General features: G+C 38.0%; 1 protein-coding gene across 5 annotated transcripts in view; it reads left to right on the top strand.

Moving 5' to 3' along the window:
- LOC116175876 (helicase domino) overlaps nucleotides 1-15,136 on the top strand; it is a 50,346-nt gene extending 35,210 nt beyond the window's left edge. For 2 of the 5 annotated variants that reach the window (XM_031494224.1, XM_031494229.1), the window contains 9 exons: nucleotides 834-948; nucleotides 1,004-1,342; nucleotides 1,534-1,755; nucleotides 3,779-3,814; nucleotides 10,904-12,047; nucleotides 12,647-12,990; nucleotides 13,702-13,963; nucleotides 14,015-14,391; nucleotides 14,436-14,972. In XM_031494224.1, the coding sequence (XP_031350084.1) occupies nucleotides 834-948; nucleotides 1,004-1,342; nucleotides 1,534-1,755; nucleotides 3,779-3,814; nucleotides 10,904-12,047; nucleotides 12,647-12,990; nucleotides 13,702-13,963; nucleotides 14,015-14,391; nucleotides 14,436-14,747 (3,151 nt within the window). In that variant the 3' untranslated portion in view covers nucleotides 14,748-14,972. Of the gene's footprint in view, nucleotides 1-833; nucleotides 949-1,003; nucleotides 1,343-1,533; nucleotides 1,756-3,778; nucleotides 3,815-10,903; nucleotides 12,048-12,646; nucleotides 12,991-13,701; nucleotides 13,964-14,014; nucleotides 14,392-14,435; nucleotides 14,973-15,057 lie in introns of those variants that run through there. The other 3 variants (XM_031494228.1, XM_031494227.1, XM_031494226.1) reach the window with 3 other exon arrangements.
- The last annotated feature ends 4,584 nt before the right edge of the window (nucleotides 15,137-19,720 follow it).

Below are 19,720 nucleotides of genomic sequence, written 5' to 3'. Positions count from 1 at the left end.
AAGAAAAATAAATAAATTTACATATGATTGGAATTGTCACACCAGCAGGCGACAGTCTGGTGCAACCTTGACGTTTTGTCGGCGGTACGAACGGACTCGACCGCCACCAGAAGAATTAAAGCCTTGCATCTGGTCAAGGTCTGCTGTTTCAAAACGATCTCGGAAGTTTGGCCAAATCAAATCATTGAAATTTTATAATCTCTTACACACATCCAGCATCTGCTAGGAGATAAAATCCTAATATTGACTTAAAATTTCTCAATTTGAGAGACCTGGGGCCTATTTCATAAAGAAACTGTGCAACTTTTCACTTTACAATTGCATAATTTTAAAGTGCAAATATTATCTATTTCATAAAATATTTTAGTCAACATAGATTTTTGTGTGTTATTCATCTCTACTTTCTAACAACAGCAGCAGCAGCCTCGTTTTTTCGTTGTCTCCCGGATTTAGGGAAACGCCAGGAAGGTCCCAAACGTCCCCACTTGTTTAATATGAACCGCGCAATTTTTCGAAACACGCGCGTCTTCGTTATCAGCACCGAAACAAGTGCGTTAATTAAATTTCGCCTGATGAACACTCCTTACCGCAAAGACCAGATGTAACCTTTTATAAACACGCAAATTTGACCAGATGTGTCTTAATATGAATAAATTACAAAACGATAAAATTAAAACGAGAATACGCATTTCTAAAAGGAAAAGATTCACTGCAATACAAATTCAAATGGAACGAACTAACGCTGCGGTTATTTCGTAATTAATTGCCCAGGTTTACTTAATAAATTGAAATGAGCATGGTAGACAAGGAGTAATTGGTTTACTTTGTTTCAGGTTAGTTAGTGAAAGAACCATTGAAGAAAATATATTGAAGAAAGCCAATCAAAAGCGTCTCCTAGGCGATTTGGCGATTGAAGGCGGAAACTTCACAACCGCGTACTTCAAAAGCGTAAGCCCTTGGTCTATTATAACTCCGCGACGAGTTCTAATTTATTTCTATTCAGACTACAATTCAAGATCTATTTAACATTGATTCGAATGACGAAAGCGCAACAAGCAGAATGTCGGAGATGTTGCAAATGAGTAGGGAACGCGAAAAGCAGACCGCCGGAGAGCAACCTATACAAAACGAAGAGAAAGGTGCGATGGGCGCCCTCGAAAATGCGCTAGCCACTTGCGAAGACGACCAGGATGTTATCGCCGCGCGAACTGCTAAAGCTGAGGCTGTTGCCGACTTGGCGGAGTTTGACGAAAATATTCCTTTGGAAGATCAAGAGAAAGACAAGGAGAAAGAGCCCGAGCTGAGTAAAGCCGAGCAAGAGATGGAGAACTTGGTGAAGCAGGTTGGTTTCTGTTTTTCATTTGCACTGTCAAATCAGCTTCTTAGTGTTAAATCTAAGAAACCTTTGCAGCAGTGCTATAGTAGTGTAATGCTCGAGCTTGCTCGTACTTCATGTACGGTGCAATGTAAGCGATTACAACATCTTTTCATAGTTTTGGCATATTTTTATTCCAATTTCTTTTATTTTTGCAGTTGACTCCAGTGGAAAGATACGCAATGCGGTTCATTGAAGAAACAGAAGCAGCATGGTCCGCAGAGCAACTGGCGGCTGCCGAACGAGAGATCGATGAGCAGAAGCGGGAATGGGAACAAAACAGACTGGCAGCTTTGAAGGAAGAGGAAGAAAGGCGAGCTCGCGAGTTGGAGGAAGAAAACGACATGCTCACTTACAGCAGAGAGGACGCAACCAATCAGGTCAGCATTAAAAATAAACGATTAGGTAATCAAAAGTCCTTTAAAAAAATTAAAAGAGGTTTAAAATCGTCCCAATCGTTAAGACGTAAACTAGTTCGTAACTATAAACCAGAAGTTCTTTCCGATTCCGACAGTGACTTAAAAACGTTTAGCAAAACTGACGCCAGCGACTTTGACGACACATCTCGGACGCCCACCGAGAATTCAGATAGTACGTATAACCCAAAAGTGAACGGCGGCGTCGATTCGGACTTCAAGAGCGAAGTGGAAGAAGAATTGGAAAATTCCGACTCGAGCAATTCCGCTTCGCCTATTTTTGAGAATCATGTAGATCACAATTCGCCTCGGACAAGATCACGAGGTACTGTCGCTATAAATTTGTGGACGCTCGATGTTAGTCCCATTTTGCCAGGCGTCAGACCCGTAAAAAATGCTTCCATAAACAATAGGAGAGATCGAAAGACAAACGATAGTAATGCGGATGACGATAGTGACAGAGAAAGAAGGCGAGGAAATAGTAAAGCCCTATCAAAATTTGGTCACAAAAAATCTCCATCAAAAATGAAATCGACAAGGTCTAAAATTGATGAAAGTGAATCCGACGATAGCGATACGGTTGCTTCCGATAGTGAAACGTCGCCTACTGAGTCTGAGGTTAAACCAACCGAGTTAAGAGTAGACAAGGATATTGAGAAAAACTTAAAGTCGTGTCAGGTTATCGTTACAGATATTTTAACGTCCATAAAATATCGCACTGTAGCAAACATGTTGGATGGTGAGATACAAAATGAAACCGAATCAACCGATACTGTACCAAATTTAAGTGAAAACTCAAGTGCCAAAGAAAAGTCTGATACCGAATCCGCCAAGAAGAAAATGGCCCCGAAATGTAAGATACTCTCGAAGCCCTCGAATTGCCATAAACCGCCGAGGCGGTACAAAATTCGTCCGGATAATACGATTAAAATTAGGCGACCCGATGGAGTGATTAAAATAAGGAAAGGAAGAGCCCTTAAATTTAGAAATAAAATTTCATCCGTATCTAAATCTAAACTTTTTAAGGGTAAAGTGAGGCCTAGTAAAAATTCTACTTTGGACGATTGGATTGTGAGGTCGAATAGCTCGAATCCTAAGCCCGACGGGGACATCCGAACGGATCCTGGTGAAACTAATGACAATCCCGTAAAGGGCGATAATAATTTAAAGCGAACTGTTAACGATACTGAACCCTTAGACGGTGTAAAAAGTAATAAAATTATTAAAAGCGCGTAACGAAAGTTCGGTGGTTAGGTTTTGTAAACTTGACTAATTATTACCGATTGTGATTTCTTTTTTAATTGGACGATTCCTCTCCTCCCTGATGTATATATGTAAGTTTTTTTTCTACTGGAAAGCCAACAGAGTGTGTTATTGGAATTTGTAAATCAATTCTCAGTTTGTTAGATAATTATTTATTTAATACATAATAACTAGTTCTATTTTATTATCGCATTTACATTTCTCACTTGTCGTATATTTATTTACTATTGAACCACATCATTTACGAGTAATTGTGATTAAGTGCAAGGCGCCACCCGAACTGCACTCCTAAGGGAAGGCAGTTACGGTGACGTGCTGCTCTACGAAATATATTTTTTTTGTATCGATTTCTTACAGTAATTTTAGGTTTTTGCATGGTCATCGATTTTGTACAGTGTTTATGTATTCAGTGTACATAAACGAAACGTTTGCCTATAATGAATGTAACAGTGTAAATATAGTGTTAAGTTAATAAAGAAGTTCTCTTGCTATAGACCGTGTTTTATTGCGGGGTGGGCGTAGGTTTTGGTGCCTTCCGGCTCGGACGTCACAGCGGGCACCAAAACACTGCCCCGCTGACACGAGCAGGAGGCCTTCTTTATAACCTACGCCACCACCCCCGTAGTTTCTGTTTTGTAAAGTTTCCAGTACGGAGAAACTTTACGAAGTCTAAAACTGGGAGGTGCTTATTTGTTTTTGACGTAAGTAATTCGATAATTTACAGATTTGGGTATCGGATAACACCGAAGAATACATGCCGGTAAGTAGCATTATTTATTTTCTTGCCCGTTGACAGTTCATATCATTGCTTAATTAAACCCAAAAGTGATAAACAGCTAGAATCATGCTCAAAGTGTGTCATCTATATTGGTTCAAAATCTATGCGTATAGTGCGATAACGAGTTCAGTATTGGTCTTTTTTGAAATCAGGATGTTTTCTCTAGTAGATGACCTAAATCTTTAAAATGGCACCCATATGAAAAACAAAACGTGGTATCAATATTAAATCAAGTACAAATGATAACGAAAATTCATTTCTATCATTTAAAAGAACAGAAAAAGTTCCCTAAAGAAAGTCTTTCTAGTTTTTAAACACTTCCCCAAAAAATGATTTTAAACCCAAAAATCAAAAACGTCAAATTATGGTTTTTGATTTTATTTAGGCATAACTCGAGGATCATTTTTGTCCATTTAACAAGCTATCCATGCTAATAAGCGAGATCTCTGTACAAAATTTGATACAACCCGTATACTCGGATACTTTGTGTTGCAAGATTAAATTTAGAAAATGGTAGTTCACAGAGTACAAATATAACTGGGCAAAAAAGAGCTGACCAAGAAAAAAACCAGCCAACAAATTAATATTGAATAGCAAAATTAGTTGTCTGTAATGGCATGAATGCGTATTCGTTGTCAAGTAAATTAATATAATGTCGAATCACAGGCTCCACTGGAAATTCTAAAGAATCAATATTTCATACACATAACAAAAACAATTATTAAAACATTACAATAAATTCACATAATAGGTTTGGATATTGGATGGTCAGTACAAATCCTATTTGCACTGGTATAAAGTCTGACATATAACCAATATTCAGTCACTACATGCCAGGGATCGACTAAACGAATTGATTAGTAATACCATTGACTTTATACACTATAGACAAACGGAGAAATGGGGAAAAATGGCAGCCGCTTACTGTAGCGAATATTTGCGTTAAATAGGCAACTTATTAAACACATTTGCAATGCACGTACTAATAATGACGTCGAATGGGACGACATATGAACGCAAGCAAATTTATGACGTTTCATTCGTTTAATTTTTGATTCTGTACATTTTTGTTTGAACTACTCTTAAAGTAGTTAAGAGCGCCTAGGTAAAAGTAACAAGAAGTTGGTGAAAATTTGGTCACTTATTCTCTGAGAGACGCACTTTCTAATGGTCAAAAGAAAAAAGTGTTCCTATGTGCCGTTTCTGAGATATTTGACAGTAAAAACAGGGTATTTTAACATGGGCTCTTATGGACAGACTCAGTTTTTCTGAGCTAGCGAAGGTTTTTGTATCAAGACTTAAATGAGATGGGTCTCATTAGAAGCGAAATTTTGTGACGAATCTAAATATGCACGGAAAAGTACATGTTCATGATGAAATAAGGAAGATATTTACCGCCGGAGCGGCGTCTGATCTGACGCGGCGGCACGCTATGCAGCACGCGTTTAAATCTGATGACTTTTCCACTAGGTCTAGTATATAACTGAGCTAGGACAATCTTTTCCTTCTTCTGCTGAGCACTTTTCTTCACAAAAGGCATGGTGTCTTTCAGAAAAAACACCAAAACCAGCGATATTTATAAAGGCCTGCACACGTCTTGTTGACACACTGATCGGATCGAGATCAAGAGCGGCTGGGGATCTATGGCGCCAACATCGAAAAACCAAATCCACTACACCGACTTCACGTAAAACGCCAAATTATTTAGTTTCCCGGCTTTTACATACGTCTCGCATACGTTTTGATTAAAAATAAATATATTCGTTTAGGATTTACCGCTTACACTGTGAATTTAGTCGCGGTGTGTCGTCAACATTTAGTGTGCAAAGGTTTGAAACAGGGTCGAAAAGTAGGGAGACTAGTCAAGTTGACTACACTGTATATACCTTTTTAAAAATCATGTAAGACGTTTGCATTGTGCTGAGGTACAAAATACCACTCATACCGTATTTCTAATTATGTTTCCTTCATAACAACATTTTTTTGGGGACGTTTACCGTAAGTAATAGGTAGGCCGAGTACATCACTTGACTTCAGCCGAACGCGCTCTAACTACTTTAATAGTATTACAAAGACCATTTACAAAATTAAAGTTCTTGGCAACAATTTAACAGATATGGCCGATGCACAGCGTTTTTTTTTAATTTCAAAGAATTTCTGTAAAATGAATAGTTCGTTGGCGTCATTAAGGTTTGATGTGGTTTTCTGAAAAGCTGTTCACATCGTGTGCAATAATTAAACTTATCGATCGCAAAATAGTTCAACTCACTCTTCCAGTAATGTAACCTAGTATTGTCAATTTCAATGTCCAAGATGGAGTTTTCTAATGACGACTGAAGAAATGCAGAAGATGAACATGATGGCGATTCTGAACATTTCGTCGAAGCAAATAACACCCACTCTTTCTTGACGATAGTATATACTACCTTTTTAGTTTAATTTGTTCGAACTATGCTGAATTATATCCTGTAGTAGATTTAGATGCCGAAATCCATTCTTTTAAGGTAGATATTGCGGGCAACACGATATTTTGCCTCCAGAAATTTGTGAGTTGCCGGAGACTTGTAGTATAACTTTATGACAATCTCCTTTTCGTCTTGATGCCATGGAGGTTTAGCTTTATGCAAAATTTGCGTTCTTACTAATCCGCGCTTGTCAATGTCATTACCTGTCACTGTCACTGTGCATGCACTTGTAGGTACAATAATTATTAATGACGTAATAACAACGAGATTGGCGCTGCGACGATTTGGTGGCCCAGCTCCATACTAACACATTTCCAGCTCCATTTGTGTTGCCATTTTTTAAGCCTACACCGTTTGTCTATAGTGTGTAATAAAGTCAATGGTAATATCGACAAGATGGCTCACAAAAAAAACAGTACATAAAACATTTATATCTCTGTGTATATCAGTTCTGAACTTTAGGCAGCCTTTGCTACGTCAAATCGAGATTTTATATCAGTATCAAATATAGCACAGTAGGTATATATTCGAAATAAGTCGCCCTGCCAAATATTAATAATCATATATCACCTGGTTCAAATAAATAGGAGCATTATGTTAAGTATCACATTACAACAAAACAAAGGAACATGTGACAAAACAGTATAAAGTAATTAATGCTCAATGCCAAGTGCAATATGTAACAATCAAGCACCTAACGTACGTCACTCGCACCCTGTAAATAAACAGTAACATATTCAGGTAAAAAAGGGAAATGTGCTGCAATAAATTCAATTATAAATTAAAATGTCATTCTGCATATTTGTATTGAATATCAGTCCTAAGGGAACATACTGTATCTGCAATAGACGTAGAGATAAAAAAAGAGTACGCCACTTTTGTAATTGTCGAAGCTGCACTCACAATTCAAAATGTAAACATTACTTTTGCCCTCAACAAAAGCACAAATATCTGCCTAAATCTCTTCTTTTTAAGCAAATCCTAGACGAAAATTGTTAATTTAGGGATCATTAAGTTCCCTCGTATAGCGTCACATTTGACACTTTTATTGTAAATTATGACCCCTTTCAATGTAGAACAGAGAAGAAGAAAACACGTGTTCCACGGAAACGAAACAAAGCGCAATCTTAACTTCTTTCGTCGCGCCAGGGGCGGGTTTGGGAATATTTAAATCGAATTTTAGTGGGCAAATTCGGTTCCATTACAGTATCTACCAAAGGAAGGAAAGAGGATTCAAACTATACAAAGTGGCTGTGCAGACAATCGTTCAATGTACAGGGTGGCTACTGGGATCTCTGAAACATAAGAATGTTTCACAAATATTTAAAGCCAGTTTGATTTTACTGTATTGATGACTTTAGGGTGGAGGCGTTTAGAAACCAAGCAGGTGTGATACATGTATTTTTTTTAGAATGGTGAGCTCTTTCAAAATAGAAAAGGATTCTTAAAAATAAAGTTGATGGTCATTTGCTTTAAAAAGCAGCAAATTTCGTTGTTTTTTTTTCAATTGTATTTGGGATCACTCCGCTTCTATTGAATTGATTTCATATCGCTCGGTTTCAGAGATCACAATGGTCATCCTTGAATCTTAGGTTAACCTGCACAGTGGTTCACCATTTGGGATCTCAGCACTGGTGAGAGATACAGTGAAGGTTAATAGGGGCAAAGTTGTCCCTTTTTGTGACTAAAAAATCGAATTTGAAATTTTTGAAAATAACAGATATTACCGAAAAAGTGAAAAGTTCACCTTTTGCATTCATTTTCCCTGGCTTAAACGGTCGGAAATGGACGGTTCCTTTTAGTACTTTTTTTTCGGAGAATCTGTTATTACAATTTACATAACACGCTAGATGTAAAAACTACACGCTTATGGACGCCATATTGGATTTTTCTGGAGTGAAATACGAGGACAGTAAAAGAGAAATGATATGTGACCACTGAACTATAATCATTCTGAAACGCGCGATCCGTGAGAGAGGGCGACAAGGGGGATTTCTGTCCTACTATCGCGCATACATAGAGCAGCCTATTTGATGATTTGAATTTATATTAATGATCTGTTGCCCAATGAGTGACAGTGACAGAAATCCCCCTTGCACTATCTCCTGGGGCGCTACGTTTCTATGGCAGATACCGCCAGTTAAGTATAGTTCAGTGTGTGTGACGGTACTTTTACTTAAATTTAAGTCATAACCATATTGATTCAGCAAAATCTAGTTACCCGTGGATATTTTGACGAGAAATGAATGTTTGAAATTTTTCTTGTAAATTATGTGTGTAAAAGTGTAAAGTGTGACACGTCATTATTTTTCTTTTTTTAATCTGTCTCGTTCTGTAAAAATCCAATGTAGCTTCCACATCTAAGATCTTACAGTAATTCTGAGAGATGGGAACCGTCCATTTCGGACCGTTTAACCTAGGGAAAATGAAAATAGAAGTTGACATTTTCAGTTTTCCGTTGATATCTCGATTGTTTTCAAAAAATTAAAATGAGTCTTTTTACTCACAAAAAGAGGCAACTTTCCCCATTTAATCTACACTACCCCTCACTGTTACAGAGATCTTGATGGTTCAAAGGAATTTAGATCTCACATGTGCAATTTTGCGACGAGATGGGAATTCTTATTTAATTTGGGTTGTAAAAGGTCACACTTTGAAGAAATTCAATTGCAAACAGTGTAACTTTACGACAAAGTTGAAGTTTTGACCTTCACTGTGATTGGTCAAAACACGAGTAAGTATTACGCTGAAAAATAAAACGGCGACGAATTTTATAAGCTGTTGCGAATTAAACTGTCGAAGTGTCATTAGCGGTTAATGTCAAAGTGTGTATATGTCTTCAATATCAGTGCTGAGTGCCTGACTTGATGGAATCCGCCATGTTCTTACATTTTCTTCCTGCTTCTCAACATCCTCGTTAATCTCCTTTAATTGTGCTATTAAAATTGTGTTTGCTTCATCTTTTAACGTCTTGTTTGATTAGTCTTTGGACTTCAATAAGCGCGGGTTTTTCTTGTACAATTCCATAAATTGGTGCATATAATCTTCATGTCATACACTAAGGTTTAGCTTCGCATATGCCCTACAAATCCACCACCTCTTCAAACAACGCCTGAAACTGAACCCACCGTCAGTTTTGTGACTGTTGCCCACTGACATTCACATTTGCACAGGCAAGTTTTAGAATGCATGTATGGACCTCTTATGTGTTTTTATTACTTTTTTTTACTCTGCTATCAAGGAAAACATTTCATTACCGTAAGAACTTGGACGTAATGATAAATACACGAACATCAGGAGCTATACCGGAAGTAGAGGTCAATTTCCAAAATGCAAATGGCACAGTGGGTCAAGTTATATTTCAGGGTACGTCTTCAGTAGACATAGGGGGACACCTATGCCAGTTACATGACGCGCCAGACGGAGGTTTTAGCGCACGCTTTTGCTGTCTGCGCATGTGCCAAGTTCAACATCATTCTATTGGTCGATGGAAACAGGTTGGTTGAGCAGAAACGAGTCTGTATCAGAAAAATGTCTGTTTTAAACTCAGCTCTGTTCAGTTACTCAGAGGAACTCGGTAAAAGTTTCAGTGATATCGTTTAATTCTTGCTTGGTTTCTGGACAAATATTGTAAAGTAGTAATTTTAAATGGTCGCAATAAAAGAAATCATTTGGAGCAGGATTCGGTGAATTTGTAAGCCAATGTTCTTTGAAATTTTTGTGTGTAGCCCCTTATTCTCTTGACATAGTGAGGGGAGTTTTTTTAAATTTTATTTTTGAGTGGGCGGGGTTTCAGCCAAGGCAACCCAACCCACCGGATTCGAACCAGGGATCCTTAGCACCACAGTCCAGCTTTAACAGAACTGCGTCACATATCGGGAAATTGAAAATACATAAAGGCTATAAGTTGTAAGGAGATGCATTTGCTATAATTATTTTGTTAGCTCCTCTTTCGAGAAACTAGAGAATCGGGAATTAGCCACAAATCCGGTTATTTAATAATTCTTTGATTAAAAATTCAGAATCAATTCGAGCATGATCACCTGACACCATTTCTCAGTCGTAACTCCCTTGCCAACTTCAAAATCTCAACAGAACTAGAATTCTAACCAAAATAAACCATAGATCCTATCAATTTTTTTACTCCCTATATACACTGTGTCCAAGATAAGTATATGTATCATCGAGATCTCTGAAACCATAGAAGGTACGAAGATGGTTAAATCAAGGAAACGTTGGTCAATGAAAGAGTAATTATAGCAATGGGAAAGTGTTTTTTTATTTTTTGAATCTGGTCAAACACCAGAAAAAATAAAAACAAAATTGGTTTTTTTGGCATATCTTCGGAAGTAATCGGAATTTTCTGCTTTTCTTTACAGCATGGTAATAAGTCTTACAGTCATCCAATAGATTTGATCGTTTTCCCTAAGAACTTGGTACAGAGAAAACATTTTGACTGTTGAAAGCAATAACTTCTAATGTGACCGTAAACAGAAATTTTGCTATGGCATACACGTTGTACATTCATTTCACTATGTTGTGCGGTCTCTACTAGCTTCATAGTTGATTTATTATTTTTTTACATTTTTTATTGTGTCTTATTTAGATGTGGTGCCCTCCAACGCCTCCTCAGCAAGACACAGATGTTTACATCGATCATACGTTATCATTTTTGTATGATATAAACGTAATGTCGGAATCGCAATTGCCGCCCGTGTATATAAAAAAAGACACAAAACGATCACGACTTGATGCCGGTTTAATAGATTCGCGAAGGGCGATGAAAATTCAACGTAAGGATGACTCTGTTTATGCCCCAAAATCATTATTCGAAAGACCATCGCCTGCTTTGGTTAAAATGCGCCGCGATTTAAAACTGCAAAAGTACCGGGGCATTGTGCGACCTCCGGTTCCGATGCCTGGCGTGAAACTGTCCACATCAAAACCGGCGACTGATCAACCATGCTGGCACAATTGGACCGTCCACGAAGACATGGCGCTACTCAAAGTGATCCAATCCCTACAAGGATTGCCGCTGAATTTGATGATTCTATCTCCCGGACACACTCCTAACTGGGATTTTGTCGCCGATTATGTTAACACGGTCTCAATAACGTACCGGTCACCTAAACAATGCCGAAACCGATATGAAACCGTAATCATTCCTCGAGAAGAAGGCAAACAAATCTTTGACACCACTCCTCGGAAGAAAAAGAACAAACTTCTATACAAACTAACCGTGCAAACCAAGACAAATCGACCCATGCGAACCTCGCAGCTATACACTCAAGACAACAACTGCACTTTCTCACAATTGATGATTCAAAGATACGAGGCGCTAAAATCAATGTCGACGAAACGTACAACAACAACCAAAACGGTATTAAACAGTCCGGCGCTCAAAAACCCTAAACACACGGCGGTGCTCAACGAGTGTGGAATTGACATAGATCATCCTGTGCTTCCGGTCGAGGTGGCGGCACGACGAGCCGAAAGGCTGGCGAGAGAGAAAAAATCGATGACGCCCGAGCAGCTGGCAATGGCGCAGCGGATACAGTTGATAAAGGCGGGTCAAATGTCAGGTGGCCAGGTCACCACCATACAGACCTCGATACCGCAAATTGCGGCGGTGACTACGGCGGCGCAAACTGTCGTATCTGCGGTTTCGCAGACGCAGACGAGTTCCATTGTTTCCACTGTTACAGCAACTGTAATGTCAACGGCGATGTCAACGCCCTCTACACCGCCAGGTATGTTGTGTGTCAAAATGCGCGAAATTTACACGCGGCTCTTATGGGAAAATGAGGACGCTCTGCGTTTTATTTATTTCCTAACACGCATGTATGATCACAAAATGCCTATTTTCATTGGTGACAAAACAATAACTAAGCTTATGATTCGACAATGTATACTGTATTCATTTTAAGAAGGTACCGGTAGAAAGCATAAGGAAGCTTTAATCTTCACTGTGATTGGTTAAAACATGAGCCAGTATTACAATGAAACATCAAATGACTGGTGAATTTTGTAAGGTGGTAGTTTATGTTGCCAACTAAACTGCCGAAGTGTCATTAGCTGTTATTGTCAAAGGTTTATTTCTGTTCGCAGTGCTGAATATTTCTACTTTACAATAATTTGGTGCCGTTTTATATTTTTCCTGTGTGTGTTTATCTTCAAACACAGCGCCTTCTTATAATGAATGCAGTATAGTGTCTACTGAAATTTCATTGGCATATACGTGAAATAAATAAAATATAGGATGTTATTATTTGTCATAAGAGCACATGGACTTCGTGGGTGTGCCAGCAGGCCTCAGTCATGTTGCATAACGTGAGGGAATTGTTTTTAGGACAATTACGAACTCAGCGTATTATCGCCGCACCTATTCAAACGCCAACGGTCGTCTCAGTGTCTGGATTGAGCCCAGCTCAACTGCAAGCAGCCACACAACGGCTAATCGTATCCGGTACTCCGGCCCAGGCCAAGGCTGTTGTCGGAGCGACCGCCGCGGTTACCGGTAAACCGATCACTCCGGCCCAGTTGCAGCTTATACGACAAAGCAATTTGAAGCAACAACAATTACGTTTGCAACCTGGTAGTTTGACGGCGCAAGCTGTAAAAACCTCTAGTGTCGCTATAGGCGGACAAACAACTGTGCAAGTGCAATTTACCCAGGCACAACCACGGGCGCAGGTTTGATTTCGTGTATTTAAGATGGGCTTTTTATGTTTGCCATGCCAGGATTGAACAAATTGCAATTTAGGATTTTGATTCGATTTCCTGAGACTGGTAGCATCCTTAATTTTTTGGTTACTAAGCTTACCAAAAAGGAACTTTATTTGCTTTTTGAGCTCCATATACAAATTGTAACTAGAGCACTATTTGTAGAAGATAAAAGAGTTTGTGCCAAAATGAGACATGCATTTACCTCTAAAAATGGGCGTTTGTTAATTTTTAAATTGTAGATGGGGGTGCTATTAGATCTATGAGTAAAGTCACTAAATATAGAAAGTACCGCAATCCATTGGGCTCGTATGTTAGAGAGAGAACGCATAATTTTTGCCCAAAAACGGCGGAAGTTACCAGATTCTAGTAACTTTAATGTTAGGGAGTGTTCCACTTGTTTGGAGATATCTGTATATATTTTTATAAAACATGACAGTACTATGAAGTTAGGTTATAAAAAATTACAGCTATTCAGATTTTATTTGTCAATTTTTTTAAGTTGCCAGCAAATTTGCCCAAAAATGGCGGATGATTGCGGTACTTTCTATATCTAGTGACTTTAATCTATGACGTCAAATCAATATTTTAAATTATCACTTGTCCACCATTTATATGGCGGTAAATGTTGAACATAAAAAGTCTATCTTACATCAAAAGTGTTCTGGAATTTACTTTTAGTTTTTGAAGCACGGAACGGTTTCACTTGCGAACAAGCAGGGCTTAACACGCACCGTTACCGAGGCGGAGATGGCTCAAATAATTAAAAGGCAGCAACAGATTCAACAACAGAAAGTGCTAGCGGCGGCTGCGGCCGGTGGGGCGCAACCCACCACCGTCCAAAACTTAGCGCCTCAAGTCTACGCGCAAACAATTCAGCAGGCGGGCACATCCGGCACACAAGTCGCTACGCTCGTTAAGACCGTCTCAAGTGCTGGAGGTAGTACAGAAGTTGGCATTTGTTGTCGGGACTAATTTCGATTTACTTTGATAGTTACGCAAACCGTTACAATTCCCGTTACCGGCGTAACTATTGGAGGAGCACCTGTAAAGGCTACCTTAGCGCCAGGAATCAAGACCACAACTCCGCCTCAAATTCGTCACTTGCAATTACAACAGCAGTTGTTGGCCCAAAAGAAACTAATGAACCAAAAAATTGGAATTACTCAGGTAACCACGACGAAAGGGGGTGTCGCAACGCAACTCATTGTAGGGTCAAAGCCCATTCAAACGGCTATGACAATGCAGCAACTTCAACAAGTTATGCGTACACCACTAACCGGAGTAGCACAGGGTTCGATGGTACTAGCCAAAGGTTCATCGCGAGTCATTCCTGTCAACACAGGGCAAGGGGGTAAACAGACAATTCAGGTGAGTTTTTGATTTTTTGTGCTTTGTAATACCAAATTGGTTAGATGGTGGCGGCTTCGCAAGGGCTGACCACGACAATCCGTCCGCAAACATCATCGGCGTTGGCTGGAGCCTTGGCCGGCATAAAAGTTCAGGGCGCCACCGCTCAAACTCAACAGGCCCTACTGACGCACGTATCTGCACTACAAGGCCAAAACGTGGCAGTCCGCCAAAATAGTCCCGTTCGTATTCAAACCGCGAGCGGTACGCCGCTCGTCGCAGTAACAGTACAGAGTCCCAACATTCAGCAGGGAAGTTCGACGCCTACAGCCAATACAGACATACCTGAGCAAGTGAGTAGATTTTTAAAGAAATAAGGTTATGTTACACATTCATTCCGATATTAATGTTAGTATTAACCGATTTTATCAATAAGTAGTATCGTAGACCCAATTAAGTTGTTTTCTGTGATTTCGTTTAGCATTTTTTTTCTTTTTGTTTAATTTTGTAGATGCTTTGTGTCGAAAAGGTGTTGAGGTTATTTATATATTTTGGTTTTGTATGATTATAATATTAATTTAATATTAAACCGATATAATGTATTTGTGCGTTTTATTTTTTGCTTGGAACTTGGTGCATGTTGTTACTAAACCTGTTTGACATATTAAATTATTTGACATTTTACAGCCCAACTAAAATGTGTAAATAGGAGGGAGAGACCACGACCGAATGTATTATTTGTAAATAAAAGATTATATAACAGTTATCAAGTTGTTTCATTCATTTTTGGACTTAATGGTTAGCGTTTTTCAGATTATACTATACCCACATGACAATATTGCGCAACATTTTCGTTTAAGGTTCTGCATACGCCAGTTATGACAAGTGAGTCCGCTTAGATGTCGCTACTTTTAAAATATAAATACGAATAATTATAGCTCCACCCATTTGTCCCATTCTCAAAGGCAGATATTTACTGCACAGATATTTCAACGTGAACGAAATTAATTATTGGATGTGTATTGCGTAACGCACGAATATTAAAGAAGCTAAAAAAGCATATGTTTTTAGTGGCATTGGTATAAATTAAGATAAAATTCGCTATTCCTCTGAAAATAAACAAATTTTTCGCTATAGTTGATTTCTTGCTAACTACGGCAATTTTACATATGTCTGTTCCTTCGTTTTAGATTAACCATCCTTGCGATCGTTTATAAATTATAATTTTATATTGCTACCTGTCTGTCCGTGTGCGCGATAACTTTGTTTAGAAACGTCCGACCGCTTTGAAAATTGGTTAGGTTCCTGTGGATAACAAAAAGGTTGTTATCGTTTTTCAGGCACGTAGGAGACCAGATCAAAGAGTTGTAGTTCCAAAACTGCACACACCTCCAACAAAAAGGTTTTTTTTTAAATAATACTTGGTAGATACAACATATGAAGCTCCTTATCTTACCTTTTTACGTTTAAATTTCTCATCAAACATGATTTATTGGAATTGACACTTTACAACTTTTTACCATTTTTTACAAACCACCAAAATTAAAAGACAACTAAGTACACAAGAAGTAAGTAACCGATATAAAACAATAAATGATTGCACATTCAGTAACTAAAGAAGGTATTCGTTGCGTGATGCAAGTTTCTTGATAAGTATCTGAATTTTATGTATAATAACAATGCGCAGGTAAAACGCCACTTTTAAAAGTAACGAAACGATTTATAAAAGGCGCATTTCCACGTTAGCAGTCTTTTTTGCGAAAGAAATAGTTACCCACCAGCCCAATTGGTTTTTAGTTTCGGGAAAATCCGCCCACATTTTGAAACAAAATGCACCAAGAACAACAAAGGAGAGGAATGTCCTAATACAAAAATTACAAGACCAATCTAAATTGCAGATAATGAAAAAAATATAATTTAGCACATCTTGCCGCCCCCCGAAAGTGGCGCCGTGGGCTATAGTCCAGTTAGTCCATTTAATAGGTATCCTCGTTTTCCATCTCATTTATGCCAAAAGTGTAAAATTATGGTACCTACATGAAAAAAATGATTTACATTATGACTTTTTAGTAATAAACGTAGGAAAATTCCTTCCTTGGTGCAAGTCTCCATACCATAACGACCCAAATATCGAAAAAAGTAGAACTTAAGATAAGCATATAGTAGCGATACAGCCGTAAGGACAGACAGACAGACGGGCGAGCGGACAGACTGGCGAACAAAGTGGTCAGATATTTTTGTATTTTTACGGAAATGCGCTAAAAAAAGGCGGTCCCTAGTTTTACAACAACGTGCCTAATCAACAATTGTAAATTGTTAGATTACATTACAGCCAACACAGTGTTGAATTACTCCATAAGCATGAGGAAAAGATTTGTTCTATAAGTCTATTTATTTGTGTTGGATGAAAGTATATACCCATAGGTACAGATTTTAGTCTGTGCCATAGGTATAATCATAATTAATCACACTGCATTATCTATTGATAATGTGAGATCCCCGACCTTTGCTTGGGTGTACAATGTACATGAAGCTCAATAAGCCTAAAATAGTATTGGAAAAGCGTGCGAATACTACGAAATGGTGTTGGAAAACACTTGATGCCTGTGTTAGTCGGTCCCGAAGACTAACACAGCTCATTTAGCCTCGCCCCAAAAGTGTCTAGACGGCATTGGAAAATATTTGAAACACAAGTGCTTCTCAGGGTCTGCGAAGCCCTTATCGAAAAAGCATTTCTTGTCCAGAGATTTGTAGCATTTTTCTGATCATCTACGTAAGGTCAACGCGTGTGCATGATCCGCCACTGAGGCCATCGCGGTTGTTATTGTAAAATGTTCCACGGGCAAAGCTGGGCAGTATTCGATTTTGTAAATACTTTTTAGCATTCAAATCCTTTAAAGTATTCAAATACTTTGTAGGTACTTAAATACTTACTTTTATGGAAGCAGTATTTGTATTTGTAACTCAAATAATTTCACAAATATTTAGTAATCGAATACTTCGCAAAGTATTTGGGGTCGATCTGAGACAATTTTTTCTTCGGGCCTCAAAATAAGGCAGAGTATAACCTTCCTTTTTTAAATTATGGATTCTACAGGCCACATTCTATAAGAAAAATTTCTTTCCGGGTCGATCTGAGACAATTTTTTTTTCGGGGCTCAAAAAAAGGCAGTGTATAACCTTCCTTTTTTACCAAAAATCGACTACACCAAAATTTCTCGGGAAAACACTGTTTCTTATTAATTTGGGTGCGTAGAATCCAAATCAATTCGTACTTTTTCGATCAGACTTCTCAATGAAAAGTTATAGACTAGAAACCAATTTGGAAAAAAAATTCAAAGGGCTGTAACTTTTGAACTAGTAGCCCAATCTTGGAACTGTTTGAAGTTATCGATTCTGTAGGTCACATTCTATAAGAAAATATTTTTTCCGGGTCGATCTGAAACAATTTTTTTTTGGGGCTCAAAAAAAGGCGGTGTATAACCTTCCATTTTTACCAAAAATCGACTACACCAACATTTCCGGGAAAACACTTTTTCTTATTAATTTGGGTGCGTAGAATCCAAATCAATTCGTACTTTTTCGATCAGACTTCTCAATGAAACCAATTTGGAAAAAAAATTCAAAGGGCTGTAACTTTTGAACTAGTAGCCCAATCCTGGAACTGTTTGAAGTTATCGATTCTACAGGCCACATTCTATAAGAAAATATTTTTTCCGGGTCGATCTGAGACAATTTTTTTTGGGGGGCTCAAAAAAAGACAGTGTATACCCTTCCTTTTTTACCAAAAATCGACTACACCAAAATTTCTCGGGAAAACACTTTTTCTTATTAATTTGGGTGCGTAGAATCCAAATCAATTCGTTCTTTTTCGATCAGACTTCTCAATCAAAAGTTATAGACTAGAAACCAATTTCGAAAGAAAATTCAAAGGGCTGTAACTTTTGAACTAGTAGCCCAATCTTGGAACTGTTTGAAATTATGGATTCTACAGGCCACATTCTATAAGAAAATTTTTTTCCGGGTCGATCTGAGACAATTTTTTTTTCGGGCCTCAAAAAAAGGCAATGTATAACCTTCCTTTTTTACCAAAAATCGACTACACCAAAATTTCTCGGGAAAACACTTTTTCTTATTAATTTTGGTGCGTAGAATCCAAAACAATTCGTACTTTTTCGATTAAACTTCTCAATCAAAAGTTATAGACTAGAAACCAATTTCGAAAAAAAATTCAAAGGGCTGTAACTTTTGATCTAGTAACCCAATCTTCAAACTGTTTGAAATTAGGATTCTACAGGCCACATTCTATAAGAAAATTATTTTCCGGATCGATCTGAGACAATTTTTTTTTTGGGGGCCCAAAAAAAGGCAGTGTAATACCTTCCTTTTTTACCAAAAATCGACTGCACCAAAATTTCTCGGGAAAACACTTTTTCTTATTAATTTTGGTGCGTAGAATCCAAAACAATTCGTACTTTTTCGATCAGACTTCTCAATCAAAAGTTATAGACTAGAAACCAATTTCGAAAGAAAATTCAAAGGGCTGTAACTTTTGAACTAGTAGCCCAATCTTGGAACTGTTTGAAATTATGGATTCTACAGGCCACATTCTATAAGAAAATTTTTTTCCGGGTCGATCTGAGACAATTTTTTTTTCGGGGCTCAAAAAAAGGCAGTGTATAACCTTCCTTTTTTACCAAAAATCGACTACACCAAAATTTCTCGGAAAAACACTTTTTCTTATTAATTTTGGTGCGTAGAATCCAAAAAATTCGTACTTTTTCGATCAGACTTCTCAATCAAAAGTTATAGACTAGAAACCAATTTCGAAAGAAAATTCAAAGGGCTGTAACTTTTGAACTAGTAGCCCAATCTTGGAACTGTTTGAAATTATGGATTCTACAGGCCACATTCTATAAGAAAATTTTTTTTCCGGGTCGATCTGAGACAATTTTTTCTTCGGGCCTCAAAAAAAGGCAGTGTATACACTTCCTTTTTTGCCAAAAATCGACTGCACCAAAATTTCTCGGGAAAAGACTTTTTCTTATTAATTTTGGTGCGTAGAATCCAAAACAATTCGTACTTTTTCGATCAGACTTCTCAATCAAAAGTTATAGACTAGAAACCAATGTCGAAAAAAAATTCAAAGGGCTGTAACTTTTGAACTAATAGTCCAATCTTGGAACTGTTTGAAATTATGGATTCTAAAGGCCACATTCTATAAGAAAATTTTTTTCCGGGTCGATCTGAGACACTTTTTTTTTTGGGCCTCAAAAAAAGGCAGTGTATAACCTTCCTTTTTTACCAAAAATCGACTACACCAAAATTTCTCGGGAAAACACTTTTTCTT

Source organism: Photinus pyralis, unplaced genomic scaffold (assembly GCF_008802855.1).
Source record: "Photinus pyralis isolate 1611_PpyrPB1 unplaced genomic scaffold, Ppyr1.3 Ppyr1.4_LG7, whole genome shotgun sequence".
In the NCBI taxonomy this organism is placed as follows: Eukaryota; Metazoa; Arthropoda; class Insecta; order Coleoptera; family Lampyridae; genus Photinus; species Photinus pyralis.
This window is presented reverse-complemented; position numbering and strand designations above follow the sequence as displayed.